Below are 16,679 nucleotides of genomic sequence, written 5' to 3' on the forward strand. Positions count from 1 at the left end.
ACTCCCTCTATCAGGCAGCCAATAGCAGCCTGACTCTGGGAGGGGGTGGTGCTTCTGCATATCAGAGACGCGGCGTGATTGGCTGCTTCCCTGTAGAGTGAGGGCGGAAGTAGCTGCGCAGGAGGCGTCAGGTTCCCTCTGCCAGTGCCAGCTGCTATGGTGATGTGCAGCGTGCAGGCCAGGATTGTCAGATCACCCTGTGTATAGCAGTAACATAGCAAAGGGTGCAGAATGGGACACAGTGACCTATAGATGAGCTATATGTGTATTATCACACACAGGACCATATACAGAGATGGGTGTACAACGCACAGCTGGTGTGGTGCAGGCCAGGATTGTCAGATCACCCTGTGTAGCAGTAACATAGCAAGAGGTGCAGAATGGGGCACAGTGACCTATAGATGAGCTATATGTGCATTATCATACACAGGACCATATACAGAGATTGGTGTACAACAGACATAGTTGGTGTGGTGCAGGCCAGGATTGTCAAATCACCCTTTGTAGCAGTAACATAGCAAGGGGTGCAGAATGGGGCACAGTGACCTACACATGAGCTATATGTGCATTATCATACACAGGACCATATATAGAGATGGGTGCACAACCACAGCTGCTATGGTGCGGGCCAGGATTGTCTGATCACCCTGTGTAGCAGTAACATAGCAAGGGGTGCAGAATGGGGCACAGTGACCTATAGATGAGCTGTATGTGTATTATCACACACAGGACCATACATAGAGATGGGTGTACAACAGACACAGTTGGTGTGGTGCAGGCCAGGATTGTCAGATCACCCTGTGTAGCAGTAACATAGCAAGGGGTGCAGAATGGGGCACAGTGACCTATAGATGAGCTGTATGTGTATTATCACACACAGGACCATATATAGAGATGGGTGTACAACACACAGCTGCTATGGTGCAGGCCAGGGTTGTCAGATCACCCTGTGTAGCAGTAACATAGCAAGGGGTGCAGAATGGGGCACAGTGACCTATAGATGAGCTGTATGTGTATTATCACACACAGGACCATATATAGAGATGGGTGTACAACACACAGCTGCTATGGTGCAGGCCAGGATTGTCAGATCACCCTGTGTAGCAGTAACATAGCAAGGGGTGCAGAATGGGGCACAGTGACCTATAGATGAGCTATATGTGTATTATCACACACAGGACCATATACAGAGATGGGTGTACAACGCACAGCTGGTGTGGTGCAGGCCAGGATTGTCAGATCACCCTGTGTAGCAGTAACATAGCAAGAGGTGCAGAATGGGGCACAGTGAACTATGGATGAGCTATATGTGCATTATCATACACAGGACCATATACAGAGATTGGTGTACAACAGACATAGTTGGTGTGGTGCAGGCCAGGATTGTCAAATCACCCTTTGTAGCAGTAACATAGCAAGGGGTGCAGAATGGGGCACAGTGACCTACACATGAGCTATATGTGCATTATCATACACAGGACCATATATAGAGATGGGTGCACAACCACAGCTGCTATGGTGCGGGCCAGGATTGTCTGATCACCCTGTGTAGCAGTAACATAGCAAGGGGTGCAGAATGGGGCACAGTGACCTATAGATGAGCTGTATGTGTATTATCACACACAGGACCATACATAGAGATGGGTGTACAACAGACACAGTTGGTGTGGTGCAGGCCAGGATTGTCAGATCACCCTGTGTAGCAGTAACATAGCAAGGGGTGCAGAATGGGGCACAGTGACCTATAGATGAGCTGTATGTGTATTATCACACACAGGACCATATATAGAGATGGGTGTACAACACACAGCTGCTATGGTGCAGGCCAGGGTTGTCAGATCACCCTGTGTAGCAGTAACATAGCAAGGGGTGCAGAATGGGGCACAGTGACCTATAGATGAGCTGTATGTGTATTATCACACACAGGACCATATATAGAGATGGGTGTACAACACACAGCTGCTATGGTGCAGGCCAGGATTGTCAGATCACCCTGTGTAGCAGTAACATAGCAAGGGGTGCAGAATGGGGCACAGTGACCTATAGATGAGCTATATGTGTATTATCACACACAGGACCATATACAGAGATGGGTGTACAACACACAGCTGGTATGGTGCAGGCCAGGATTGTCAGATCACCCTGTGTAGCAGTAACATAGCAAGGGGTGCAGAATGGGGCACAGTGACCTATAGATGATCTGACCAGTGCTGCTTATAGGCATTCTTTTGAAAGTGATTGAGTTTTTTTTCTGTTTGTATTTACAAATGTTATGCTTTTATTATTATTACTGGCCGGTGATTTAAGTGAATTATGTTGAATGTTTATTGGTAAATACATTTTATAAAGATTTAGTCTGAATTAGCGCGGTCTTTTTTGCCATTTATTACTTTATATAGTGCCCAGTATTCAATGCTCCCGAGTCACCATTTCAGCGACTCGGGCCGTTTTTCACTCCTTGTAGTGAATCTTTTCACTGAATATCTGATTCACCCGATTCAATGTTCACTGTCCACCAAAAGGGAACAGTGAGTGCCGGCCAGTTCTCCGTTTCATGCTCGCTGCAAGTCGCTGGAGTATTTCAATGGGGTTTTCACTGGGATTAGCCGAGAGTGGATTCAATGCTAGGATGGAGAACTGCTTTCAGCATGATTTTCGCCATGATTCACCGTTTTGCATTCAACATCTTTTTAAGGTGAACTGGAATGTGATCTTTTAAAATAAAGGGTTTTTTTTGTGCCAAAAAATCAGTAATTTTATTATGTGAAGGGGCATGGTAATTGGATTCATGTGCTTTTTTTACACACATGATGTCACAGGGGGCAAGAGCTGCTCATTAGATATTCACTGCGTCTGGTCCCGCTCATTACATATGCACGAGTGGGACCAGCGCAGCGCTTCCTCCCCTGCCAGCTCTCCCTGTGTCCCCGCCAGCCCTCCTTCTCCCCCACATTCCAGCGCTGGCAGGAAGGCTTCCCTCTCCCTGTCTTATACCGTTCCCCTGCGGCAATCGCCGGGGAGGGAGTTAAAATTCACCGTCAGGAGCACGGAAACCACTGAGGTGTTGAATAGGGGGTGAGGGAGGGCTGTCTGGGAATGCTCCGGCCCTCCGGAACCCTGCGAATGTGCAGAGATTCGCTGCACATCATGACAGAAATAATTGAATACCGGTCATAGTGTTATTTTACACTTAATGCAAATTGAGTAGTTTTATTTACCTTATATTCTATTCCTCACAGTGCTGCTCTTATGTCCTCTGGGTTGTTGGAATTTAAACATAATTATTCCATATCTATAACCAAATATTTCATAAATGACAGGATCGGTGCCATTATCCATAGGTACAGATGAATAATAATACAGAAAGTTACACCCAGCACACAGAATGAGCGCAGCTGTCCGTACAGCTGAGAGAAGAGATACTGGGAATTACAAAGAGAAGTGTTACTATGAATGTCAGGGGATTGCTTCAGTCACTAGACAGGTCAGTGCAAAACACATGAATATAAATGCTTGCATCTATGGGGGGTATTCAATCCTGCACACTCTAACGCTGCACATCACCCCGATTTCTGGTTGCTCACATTTCTACCTAACACACAATAGCCTCTTATTTTCTGCAAACCGCTACTTGCTGCTAGGTGCCTGGCCATTATATATTACTGCACAGGACGGAATTCTCCACCTATGCTCTAACATCCATCCCAGCACTGCTGTGTGACCATAGCCCACTAAGCTATATAAGACACTGCTATCTGGCTGGGCTAATGTGCAATCTGCAGCCGTTACCTTATGTAATTACCTATGGTTTAGAATGTAAGCTCTGAGGAGCAAGACCCTCTTCTCTCCTATGATGTTTCCTTCATTTACTTTAACGATCTTTGATGACATCAAATCCCTTATTCTCTGCCCCGATACTTATGTCAGTGCCGCCTGCTGATGCAGCTATGGTTATGTGCCCTGTGCTTGTCCTCTATTGTATACAGCTGTCAGTCACTGTCTCCTGGGTTATATACTCGGTATGAGGGCACTGCGGATCCCTTGTTCTCTGCCCCCTGATACTTATGTCAGTGCCCTCTGCTGATGCGGCTATGGTTATGTGCCCTGTACTTGTCCTCTATTGTATACAGCTGTAAGTGACTTTCTCCTGGGTTATATACTCTGTAATAGGACGCTGCGGATCCCTTGTTCTCTGCCCCCTGATACTTATGTCAGTGTGCCCTGCTGATGCAGCTATGGTTATGTGCCCTGTACTTGTCCTCTATTGTATTCAGCTGTCAGTCACTGTCTCCTGGGTTATATACTCTGTAATAGGGCGCTGCGGATCCCTTGTTCTCTGCCCCTGATACTTATGTCAGTGTCCTCTGCTGATACAGGTATGGTTATGTGCCCTGTACTTGTCCTCTATTGTATGCAGCTGTAAGTCACAGTCTCCTGGGTTATGTACTCTGTAATAGGGCACTGCGGATCCCTTGTTCTCTGCCCCCTGATACTTATGTCAGTGTCCCCTGCAGCTATGGTTATGTGCCCTGTACTTGTCCTCTATTGTATTCAGCTGTAAGTCACTGTCTCCTGGGTTATATACTCTGTAATAGGGTGCTGCGGATCCCTTGTTCTCTGCCCCCCTGATACTTATGTCAGTACCGCGCCTGCTGATGCAGCTATGGTTATGTGCCCTGTACTCTATCATATTCAGTTGTAACTTATCATTTCCTGTTTTGCTTATTTGTTTACTCTGTATTTTGACGATGCAGATACCTTGTGGCCCAATATAAATAAAGGACAATTTATTACCATATAGATTTAAGCAAAATAGTCTTACCTCTGTTAATTTGCAAACTTGTATTATTACATTATTTCCCCAATTGTAAAAGCAGAAGATAAATGTTAATAAATGTCTACAAACAAGAGATAATAAGCTTCAGTACTGGACAGAAACTCTCCAAACCATTATAATCTCCAATACTGTGGGCATACATGCAAATGATAACTGATAATCCAGGGACTGGAAGTAAGACGATTTATATTAGACTGCAGGTGATTTAACTTGCCCTTGGTGAGTTCCCTGTGATATCAACTGGGCTTTAGGGTAAAATAACAATCCTTGAAGAGATCTCAGAAATTGTTTTACATCAGATGCAATTATGGTTTGCGTCACCGAGGACAAATAAAAACCAGACGGAGATTTAATTGCAATAACTTTATTCCAAAACGAAGACAGTGAAAAATAGACGCTTAGAAACATTACTTCAAAACAAGACTGAATTTAAAAAGAACAAAAAAATAATAATTTTCAAAAAGCCACCGACGTCTGGTTTTCCCATATCCGCTTCGTAGGCTTGAAGGAATGATGGAGGTCACAATGTATTAGACATTGGTTTCAGTGATACTACCGCCCGTAAGTCTCTCTGTAAATTTACACCACACGCTAACTGTAAATGGAACTAACAAGATCTACCTGCAGATTCTGGTGCAAGGTAGCGGTATTTCTACAGACACAAATTTATAGTGTATGCAGACACGCACAAGAGGGTTACGTCCAATATCTATTCTGATATACGACTTAATAAACGCCATTCAAAATTCACGTTTGTGCAGTTGCTCCCCCTCCCCCCAACTAGTAAAGCCACAGGAGACCCATTAGCAGGTCCCCACCCCCCCGACCCTTGGTAGAAGCACCTTCGCTCACCGCCCTGTGTATACCAGCTGTCTATGTAGCCCTATAGCTGTATTGCCAGCTACCTGCGGGAATCTACACTGCACCCTCGGGTTCCGAGTACCGGAGCATTAACAGACAGCAGAGATCAGCACCGGGGCGAGTCCAGACCAAACAGTGAGATGTACTGCTGGGCGGGTGTAAAATGCACATAGGTGCTCACTTTAATGTAGCCGAGTGGCAGGGGAGAAAGACACTTTTGGGGTCAATTCAATTAGGGGCAATGTGCCTTTGTACATCGCCATGATATACGGTCATGCAAATATATCCCCATCACACCGCCGTGTTACCTGCGCACCTATGTAGTTTGCAAGGGGAAAACAAAATAAAAAATACTTGACATTCTGGCACTGCAAATCATCCGTAACTGAATTGACCACATTGTACGCGGAATCAATATTAAGTCTAACATTTCATTGAGTACTAGCAACATCATTGAGGAAATCAACATTAGTTCCTAGATTATGGATCCCTTGCTTCCCAGCCTAAGACATGGCTGCCAGCTGTGCGTTGGGGACGAGTCCACTTTATATGTGATCATTTGGAAAACTTATTTCTAGGGTATAACCACCTAAACGGTCCTGAATTATCCCATACTCGCTGCCTAAATGAGATCAGTCTCTGCAGACCAGCAGCGGCAGCTCAGCCAATAGAAAGCTGCCAGGGGAATGATGGCCAGGCGCTGCCATGACGACGTTAGGTGGTCTGTCCCCTAAACTCGTGGGTTTCTTAAAATAGTTTTGATTCTAATGCATGCATAGATTTTATGTGACAATGAGCCGGATTCGGAGTTAGGAGTAAAAGGAAAAAAAAAAAAGAGAGCAAGTAATTGTGCATTTCTTCTGCAGAGAAAATTAGATTTGGGAGGGACGGGTCTAAACTCAAATGTATATCGCACAACTGCGCTGTCCAGCATTTATGGACCACATGCAGAAGTGGGATGTAGTTATTATCCCAGCGGTCAGAATGCCGACAGGGGGACGGGGACATTGGGTTGATCCTATTTAGGTTAACATGCACTGCATTGACAGGCCTTCGGTCGACAGGGTTGGAACGTTGACACGAGCACTAGGTCGACATGGACACCGTCAAAGAATAGCACGTCCATTCACCATGCTTAGGGCACGGTGCCTTGCTGTGTGCTATTCCATTCTCCCTACGCACCCTAGTGGATGGTAGTGCATAAAAAAACGACTGACCGCAAATGTCGGCTCAAAAAAAAAAAAAAAAAAAAAAAAAAAAACACGAAAAAATAAAATGTCTACCTAATAATTGTGTCGACCTTCCAACCCTGTGGACCTAGTGACCATAGTGCATCCTGACTGCCTTCAGAACACCAGAGCCTGGACTGTGAAATAGACCCGGATGCAGCGGCAGCATTCCGGACACAAGTATGCTGCGGTTTAGGGTCAGGAAGGAGTTGGACATAGGTAATAGGGAGGACTAACAGTGTGTACACACGGTACTTTTTGCCTTCCGATGTTGACAATATAGTTTTAACCCTTGCGATCCTGATGCGCGTTCACGTATCACAAGGCAGAAAGTCTTGTCTGCCTTGACTATATAGTCATATATAGTCAGACTTGTATGCAAATTGGATGTACCTTGCGATCCGATCCCAATCTGATCGTGGATCGCATCTTAAGGCACATCTGACCGTGTGGGGAATGGAGTGGGGGTTAGGTTTAGAAGGTGGGGGCACGGGGGATTAGGATTATGGTGTACACTCGGTCAGATGTGCCTTAAGATGCGATTTACGATACGATCGGATCGCAAGTTACATCCAATTTGCATACAAGTCTGACTATATAGGACTATATAGTCAAGGCAGACAAGACTTTCCGCCTTGCGATACGTGAACACGCATCAGGATGGCGATCTGCATCCGATTCCGATCCGATGTTGACTATATCGTCAACATCGGAAGGCAAATTGTACTATGTGTACACACTATTAGGGTTAACCCACCTACACAGCCCCTGTTGGGATGCAACACCCTACTACTGGGATTTCGTAGAACCCTGCATCTGAAACTAACTAAAATGTATTTGCGCCTCTTGCGGTGCGACAAAAGTTGCCACGGTTACTTGCTTTCTTTTCTTGCTTTACTCCCCCCAACCCATCCCGGAATCGGGCCCAGTCGGCTTCCCAACTAACCAAGCTCTGTAATTCTACACACGGCCCCATAATCCCAGATCAGCATCATGTCTTGTAGCACAAGGAGTGGGGTCCGTACCTTCTAGAATCCAGCCCCGCTTCCTCCAGGGCGAATGTGAGCACTCGGCTGAACTGGAAGTGCGTCAGCAGCGTCCCGTTCTCGTGGATAAAGAGGTTTCTACCGCTCTCTGGCCTGACTTCTAAATATTTCTTCATTCTGGTGACTGGACACAAAAACTTGTCCTCTCTTTTTTTAACCTCTACCCACTGGCTTTTGTTGGAGCGGGATTTCTGCATTTTGCAGTACACAGAATTGCGCTCAATGATGACATCTTTAAAGGCGAGACCCGTCCCTTCTTCCTCTTTCGACCTGGCCACTAGCTCCTCCATGTCGAAAGGGCCGTAAAAGGCCAGAGTGAAGGCCGCGCAGAACAGCCTGCTCTCGTTGTTGTCAAAGCAGACTTTCTTCGTGGCGTATAAGACGGAGCTGAGCATTTCGGGTGTGAGGAGCTCCCCGTAGTCGCCGTTGCTTTCAGTCTCTGCGGTATCCTCCATTTCCTTGTTCCGCCAGCTGGTCAGCATTTGCTGTATGATAAACTGTTTGGTGACATCTTTCTTCTCCATCATTTGCAGGCAGAACGAGATCCCGGCCAGAGTGCTCACCATTTTGCTCCTGCTATAGCCGGTGGCTATAAGGTGCTCGAAGAAGTCCACCATGACTTTCTCCGGCTTGCACCAGCCTCGTTGCCGGACTGACTTCTTGAACTGTGTCCAGGTTTTCCAGGACGACAGGTATTTCTCCCAAGTCCTCGGTGACAGTATTGAGTTCACGAGGTCCTGGGCTGTTTGGTTACAGCCAGGTCTGAAATCCAACGTTCCATCATCGGATATTCTAACGAAATCTACGTGTCCTTTGTGGTTCACCTCGCGCTCCCTGGACGCTCTGGGGTAAGAACTTGACGTTGAAGCCTCTGAAGACGACATGTCCGGGGAATCTCCGGTCAGAGGGTCCTTGTGAGCGGAATTACAGGAACGAGTGCGATCGTAGGAATCCCCACAGTCAGCTATCTCACCAATAGCAAGTGCTTGCTTCTGGTCCCATAGAATAGGAGGTCCCAATAGCAGGTCCCTGAAACAGAAGGACAAAGAGCATTGTCTGCATTAATCCCTTAATGGCCATGAAGAAAACGACAGTGTAAGACTAGACAATGATGCAGATGGTGGTGATGTCACTTGGGTATTAGATATTTGGAGTGAGGTGTAATCAGCGTTTGTCCTAAGTTTACAGCAATGTGTGTACCGGCTACACAGGCTAAGCTGTGAGTGTCAGCAGTGCGTCATATCTGGGCATAGAGGACTAGTCGTTACGGTCACCGGCAGAATAATGCATGTGATAAAACACATCGTATTGCTATTTACTAATATTACACAATGTGGAATCAATGAGCCTTTATCCTCCTAGTCCCAGGTATACAATAAAGGCAGATGTGCGTCAGGTAAGTAAATGACAAGAGCGGCCGAGACTATGCTGCGACTGGGTGGAGTAGTCTGATCACATCCCTATCCCCAGCTGTCACCCAGCTACACCCATACACTGAAATTTCCCAACAAGGTCTCGGACATAAATGTGTAATGAAACACTCAATATTCATGTGGATTTATGTAGGTACAAAGGTCAATGGTTCCTCCACAACAGAGAAAACGATGGGGGGGGGGGGGGGGGGGGGGGGGGGGGGGTTGGAACAGAGGGTAAACGTCCCATCAGCTTACTAACAAGGAGTCTACACTATCACAGTAAGGGGTGTGCTCGTTAGGTCCCAAATCTACTAAGGCAGATTAAAAATAAGTAATTCCAAGGAGGAAATGGCTAAATAACATTTTAAAGTAGCAAAAAAATCCAGACTGGGAAAAGTTTGATTTAATTTAGCTTCACCTTAATTATATCGTACAATGGTAACAGATCATATCTCGTATCCCAGCAATACCTAGTACCTGTAGTCACACAACACTGTTCTTTTATACAGATCATTCCCAGAAAGGACACGGTGTAAGCCGCACTCCAGTAGGTGTATTACAGGTGAGGTGTGGTTACTGCAGCTGTCAGTGGGTCACACCCTAAGACGACTTACTCTATATACGCGTTCCTCCGAGACTGCCGAAGTAGGTTACCCACATTATATGCTGTATTGTTGCATCAGGACAATGGGAGGCGGCCACAGCACTAGATTAATTAGCTCCGGATGACCTCTTCAGCATCAGGTTCCGGAGTGAATTCAGAAAGGCGCCTGGAGCAGCCGGAATCTGAGAATGACACTGGATTGTGCCTACCGAATCCTCCAGACAGACGGAGAACCCCAGGGACCGGTGATGCAACAACACAATGTGTGACTTACAGCCCTTAACTCGTACAAGGCCGGAAGAATATATTAACGATCGGATCAATGTCAGACATTCACGTCAGGCCAATGACATTTCCTACAGTGATTGTTATTGCTTAGTGTGATCTTGTTGTTCTTGGTGCCAGATCACTAGAATCCCTGAACAATTACAAGACGACCAAAGTAAAAGTCTCTGTACTTATAAATAGTGCGGCTTTTCCCTTGAAACGCAGGCAGTGTATCGTCGCCATGGAGAAACGGCAAACATAAGTTGGATGAGAAGTCTATTGTAATGAACGGAAATGTACATTTAGGGGTCGATTCTATTAACCCCAAAGGGTGTGAGTTGAAATTAACCCTAACTTGCACCCTTCGCAGGGCCGAATTAACTGGAAATTGCTCGCACCCCTATGGAGGTGAGAGCACTTTTTTAGCAAATTCAGCCCGCCGTAAATGTGTGCCTGGTCACGTGATGATTCACAACTGCGAATCATCCACACTGTTCGGGGTTAATAGGTTCGACCCCTTAGCATTTTTTTTTGTTTATTCACATGAAATGATTTGATCATGAATACACAGGGGGAAAGTTACAGCTACATGGGCGATACTAGGTTCTGCAATCACACATAGGTAAATTGCAGAGACACCTGAAGGGAGAAGGGAGCAGCAGCAATGTCACGGGAGGGAGGGAGCAGCAGCGCTGATCTACCCGGCGCTGACCTCCTGCTCAGCGCCGGGGGGAAGCCGCTGGTCACAGGAGCATTAGGGAGTACACACGGGAGCACGCAGCTGGCGATTTATCGCCGCAGCAGCACTCCAAATCACTGGCAATATGGTCGCTCAGCGACCATATTCCCAGCGATTTCACCCAATATCGCCCCCACACACACACACACACACACCTTGCTATAAACACTTATATGAAGGGAAAAAAAGCTAAAACACACAAAACACAATATAAGCACAGGCAATCGTAATCTAGCACTACAACCGTCATCGGAAGAATCTACTTGTGTACACCAATAACCACTCATATATAGAAAGGGCTTAGACCTATGTATATGCATCCCCGTTGCAGGCCGGCTTCCGGTACCAATAGGGCTAATATGCCCATTCCGATCCTTGTTATCCATACCCCCCATGCCCTCTTTTCTTGCCATGTGCAAAGCCAATTAGTATAGATTACATTTCATGACCAACTCAGGATGTGCCCATCTATGCGATCCTAGGCCTCAATAACCAAGGGTATTATTGTAGGAAACAAATGGTAATTAGGGGACTATTGGAGTGATCAGCTCCTGGCGATTGATAGACGTGTTGTGAAGGATACAGGGTGCTGCAGCCAATCAGATCCTGTCATTTCTTCACGCTACAGTTGGGAGCGGATTGGCAGGAGCACCGTTTATCATACACACTGCGTTTTATCCCTCATTGCTAAATGGGCCAGGTGAGGCACATAGGAAAGGGGCACGTGGGGTAAGGGTGGTGTGTGCTGAGGACATACAGCAGGTGCATGCAGGAGACAGACTGGCAGGTTGGCACAGAGGGGGAAGGACAGTGGGAGCAGCTTTACGCTGGTTATATAAGATATATCGAGTGATCCCTCTAGGACATGGGTCTTCAAACTGTGGCCCTCCAGATGTTGTGAAACTACATGTCCCAGCATGCATTGCCACATTTTTTCCTATAAGAGCATGCCAAAACTGTCAGGGCATGCTGGGACATGTAGTTCCACAACATCTGGATGGCCACATTTTGAAGACCCATGCTCTAGGATCATGGCAGGGCACTGGGGTCAGTTTGAATGCAGCAGCCCGCCAACGTCATTAATGTGGGCAGGCCCGCCAATGTCATGTAGGTGCTGGGCCTTCCCTGAGGACCTCAGACAGCAGGGATGGATGACCACCACTAAACATGCAAGGTGCATTTACCCTTCAAAAAAAAAATCGGGTAGGGTGCGAAAACATTATAGAGTGAACACTACATATTATCCTGACACTTAGGCCGGTTTCACACACTCCGGCTCCTGACGGATGGCGAAAACCCGCAAGGCCAGGGAGCCGTGCCGCGCACAGTAGATTATCATGGAGGGGATGGCCACAGCCCGGCAGCCGTCCCTTCCAGTGGCGGGATCCGGCTGCAGTCGTGCGGCCGGGCCGTGGCCGTCCCGTGAGAATGGACACAATAGTGTCCATTCACAACTAATGTGTGCTCCCTGGCCGTGCAGGATTTCACCGTCCGGCAGGAGCCGGAGTGTATGAAACCGGCCTTACTGGTCCAATAAATCTTACACATCACATGATATGTACCTCCAATTAGTCGCTCATTAAATTGTCTGCACTATCAATGGGACAAACCCACGAGCAACGCGGTTATAGTTACACAATGCAGGTAACAATATATTGTGTCATTGTACAATGCAGAATGTAGTGTGTACAGTGTATGCGATGTATGTACCCAGCTTAGATAACGATGATACAATTAGAGTTTAGGTAACACACAAATGCTATTCTCTCCCATGTTACTCCTTGGTGCCCGGCTGTCCACATTACCGCTGAACACTGCAAGCTGCACTTATATCCCTGCGGGGCCGGAGGAAAAAATGAGGGAAGGAACATGGCTGCTTCCAGGACATTCCATTTCAAATCATCAGAAAAAGTAACTTTTCAACCCGACCATCTCAGATTTTCTTGTAACTTGGTTGGATGATAGCAGACAAAGTAACTTTCAAATGTAACATTTTAGGTCTCAGTTCATGCAACACTGCAACAAATGTAACATTTACACGTGCAAGGTCATCTAAAATGAGTCATAAGCCCCAAAATAGAGCAGTGTCCCCCTCCTGGAGAGGGTTATGTTGGGAGGTATGCACACAGCAGGTGTGTAGGTGCAGCCTGAGGAACAACTGCAAGATGTCTGACACAACCTAACCACAAGCATCATTATAGACGTAAGTCACGAAACCTTTTATTTCTTCCAGAGGCAATGATTTACACTGAGCATATGTTTCCTTTACCTCGCTGGATGAGTCTGTAGCAAACCTCTTCATTATAAATCTATTCTGAGTTCCTGGTACGAAGGCAGGAAACGGTTCAGCTCCAGGTACCAGTCTCGCTTCCTCATGTCGGTTGTTCCGCAGCTCTTCGTTCTCCGTTATTCCTTGACGAAGCAGATGCACAAAGTCCACATTCCTGATATTGCCCTTTACCCAGTCAGTTGTCCTGGAGTCGGAATCTGTTCCATATAAGACGTAACGTCGTCCAAGCTGCCAGCCTCTTACCAGTCCTGCCAAGTCCATCACATGAATGCTCCCCGTGAGGGGTGGCATCTGAGAAATAATAGTTATTTTCTCTGCGATGTTTCAGAAACTGAAGGAGATGTTTTTGCAAGGTTTATACAGCCACTGAATTGTGTTGCAGACAATCTGAAATGACAACTCTGATTGTACCGGATAATTGCCCTACTTTCCTATTTCTTTAATGGACAGCGAATGAGCCAACTGTGTCCTGGGCATTATTGCACCGCATCTTGTAGTAGGAGAGTCATTTTCAGCAGCCGCCTACCACAGCGATTCTGCCAATGTCTCGGTCCTTTAGATTTTTCTAATAGGACGAATGCTGAACAATAAACGGGTCTGTAGTTGAATTAACTTAGAAATGAATCATTCTATAAGTTATTAGGGGGGAGTTGATGAGCGCCTCAAGTGTGCAGGTCTGATGTAAGACATGTCTTGAGGGTAACCCGTTCGATGCCCTTCTCTTCTGGTATATTTTCCAATATGGTCTATCATTTATCTATCAGGATGCGCGTGTTTGCAGTGAGCGGACACTGCTGAACGGTTCATCACAATTAGCCTACGTTGTACGTGTTCTTTGTTCCTCCGCTTCTTACTGGCACAGTCTGTCCTAATAATTCTGCTGACACCAGTAAAAGTTCTTGTGTTTCGGCAATATCTGGGTCCACACTACTAGCTGGTTTTGGTGATTCCCATGCTGGATGGTGTAGTGGTTAGCATTACTACCTCACAGCACTGAGGGTTCGATTCCCACCATGACCCTAACTGTGTGGAGTTTGTATATTCTCCCCGAGCTTGCGTGGGTTTACTCCGGGTACTCCCGTTTCCTCCCACAATCCAAATATATACTGGTAGGTTATTTGGCTCCCAACAAAATGAACCCTAGAATGTCTGTGTGCGTGTACATGTGGTAGGGAATATACACTGTAAGCTCCACTGGGGCAGGGACTGATGTGAGTGTTCAAATATTCTCTGTACAGCGCTGCAGAATATGTGTGCGCTATATAAATAACAGATAAATAAAACGGTTGCATGAACACTGTGACTGATGGCTAAATTGTTACATATTATGAAAGTTACTTATAAATGACAAAGTATCAGGAAAATCTGGTCAGGTTGGAAGTGGTGATGATTGATCATTGAATGAGGTCTGGAGTTACAATGCGGGTAATGTAATGGCCCCCGCGGCGTCTCTAAATAACACAAGCTAGTTCATTTGTGATAATTCCCAGTTTCTCTCATAAATATAACGCTGTAATATCATCTAAGCATGCCCTGCACACAGTGGCCCTTGTACACCCCTGCGCCATGTGCACCCCCGTGCCTGCGCTATGCACGACTGGGCCTTGTACACCCCTGTGCCTGCACTCTTGTACCTGCACTATGCACCCCTGGGCCTGCACTATGCACCCCTAGGCCTGTAACTGTACCATGCACCCATCCACCATGCACCCCTGGGCCTGTACTCCTCCACCATGCACCCATCCACCACGCACCCCTGGGCCTGCACTCCTGTGCCATGCACCCATCCACCACGCACCCCTGGGCCTGCACTCCTGTGCCATGCACCCATCCACCACGCACGCCTGGGCCTACACTCCTGTGCCATGCACCCATCCACCACGCACCCCTGGGCCTGCACTCCTGTGCCATGCACCCATCCACCACGCACCCCTGGGCCTGCACTCCTGTGCCATGCACCCATCCACCACGCACCCCTGTGCCATGCACCCATCCACCACGCACCCCTGGGCCTGCACTCCTGTGCCATGCACCCATCCACCACGCACCCCTGGGCCTGCACTCCTCCACCACGCACCCCTGGGCATGTACTCCTGTGCCATGCACCCCTGGGCCTGTACTCCTGTGCCATGCACCCCTGGGCCTGTACTCCTGTGCCATGCACCCATCCACCCCTGGGCCTCCACTCCTCCACCACGCACCCCAGGGCCTGCACTCCTGTGCCATGCACCCATCCACCACGCACCCCTGGGCCTCCACTCCTCCACCACGCACCCCAGGGCCTGCACTCCTCCACCACGCACCCCTGGGCCTGCACTCCTCCACCACGCACCCCTGGGTCTGCACTCCTCCACCACGCACCCCTGGGCCTGCACTATGCACCCCCTGCTGGTGTAAAGGACACCACAAGGCCCAGTACCCAAAAATGACGGGACACTGCAGCGTGCAGCTATATATCACAATACATCCCAGTGATGGCGGATGCTGGGTGTAGGCCGCGCTCACCAGACACATATACACAGTACTACAGCCGGTCTGTCACCTGCAGCACCATGGCCGGGCCAGCAGCCGGGGACCGCCAGCGCCTGCAGAACCCGCTGTCGTCACGGCGGCCAGCCCATCTCGGGGCACCCTGCGGACGCAGCCGCCCTATGTACGTACCTTCCCTGGCGCTGAGCCCACAGACCGTCCCGAATCTCCCTTCTTCCCGCCTTCCAGTTTAACCGGTACCAGTACGGGCCCGGGCCTCTATGGCGCAGGGGCTGCTGGGAGCGGTAGTTCCGGGCGCCGCCCGCGCAGCGTCATTGCTGAGGGGAGGGGACTACAGCTCCCAGAAGCCCCCGCGGCTACAAGCGAAAGTGGTGGTGTCATGGTGCTGGCGACGAGGCGAAATCATGTTATTGCTTCACGCATTATAGACGCATTCATTGCAGCCCCTCACAGCTCTGGTGTCAGACCCTCATCCCTGTGCTATATAGTCCCTGTATAATACTGAATACCCATCACTTATAGAGGGTTCATAGCTCCTAGGGGCTATGTATCATCATATTGGGGGTTATTGATGATTAATGTGAGGTAAATATTAAATGGTGTTTCAGTCTCCCTGTCCCAATGCAGTTTCCTGGGCGCAGTGACATTCATTACATGCCTTATTTGTTCTAGGCAGCGCCACCTTGCTGCCATGTTCATTTTATGTGTTGCTAGGCGCTGTGGAACCCTTGTGGCGCCATATAAATAATCAATAACAATATTGTGCTGGATAATAGAAAATATGGGGGCACCGGGTGCCATCGCAATGCCCCTTTGCTGCATGCGTGACCATGTCTTATAATAGACAGTAATGGATCATTTCCATACACGGGCAGCGAAGGAACTGCAGCAACATCACTGT

General features: G+C 47.8%; 1 protein-coding gene across 1 annotated transcript; it reads right to left on the reverse strand.

The window, feature by feature from the left end:
- Window positions 1–5,185: 5,185 nt before the first annotated feature.
- LOC146073611 (uncharacterized) lies at window positions 5,186–16,083 on the reverse strand. Its single transcript, XM_083180906.1, has 2 exons — window positions 15,950–16,083; window positions 5,186–9,002 (listed from the first exon to the last, which is right to left on the reverse strand). The coding sequence occupies exon 2, from the start codon at window positions 8,855–8,857 to the stop codon at window positions 7,919–7,921; it is 939 nt and encodes a 312-aa protein (XP_083037032.1). The 5' UTR covers window positions 8,858–9,002; window positions 15,950–16,083; the 3' UTR covers window positions 5,186–7,918.
- Window positions 16,084–16,679: the final 596 nt, after the last annotated feature.

Source organism: Crinia signifera, chromosome 4, assembly GCF_055691185.1.
Source record: "Crinia signifera chromosome 4, ASM5569118v1, whole genome shotgun sequence".
NCBI lineage: Eukaryota > Metazoa > Chordata > Amphibia > Anura > Myobatrachidae > Crinia > Crinia signifera.

Coding starts and splice junctions, on each gene's coding strand:
- LOC146073611 (XM_083180906.1), bottom strand. CDS start 8,857: ATGTCGTCTTCAGAGGCTTCAACGTCAAGTTCTTACCCCAGAGCGTCC.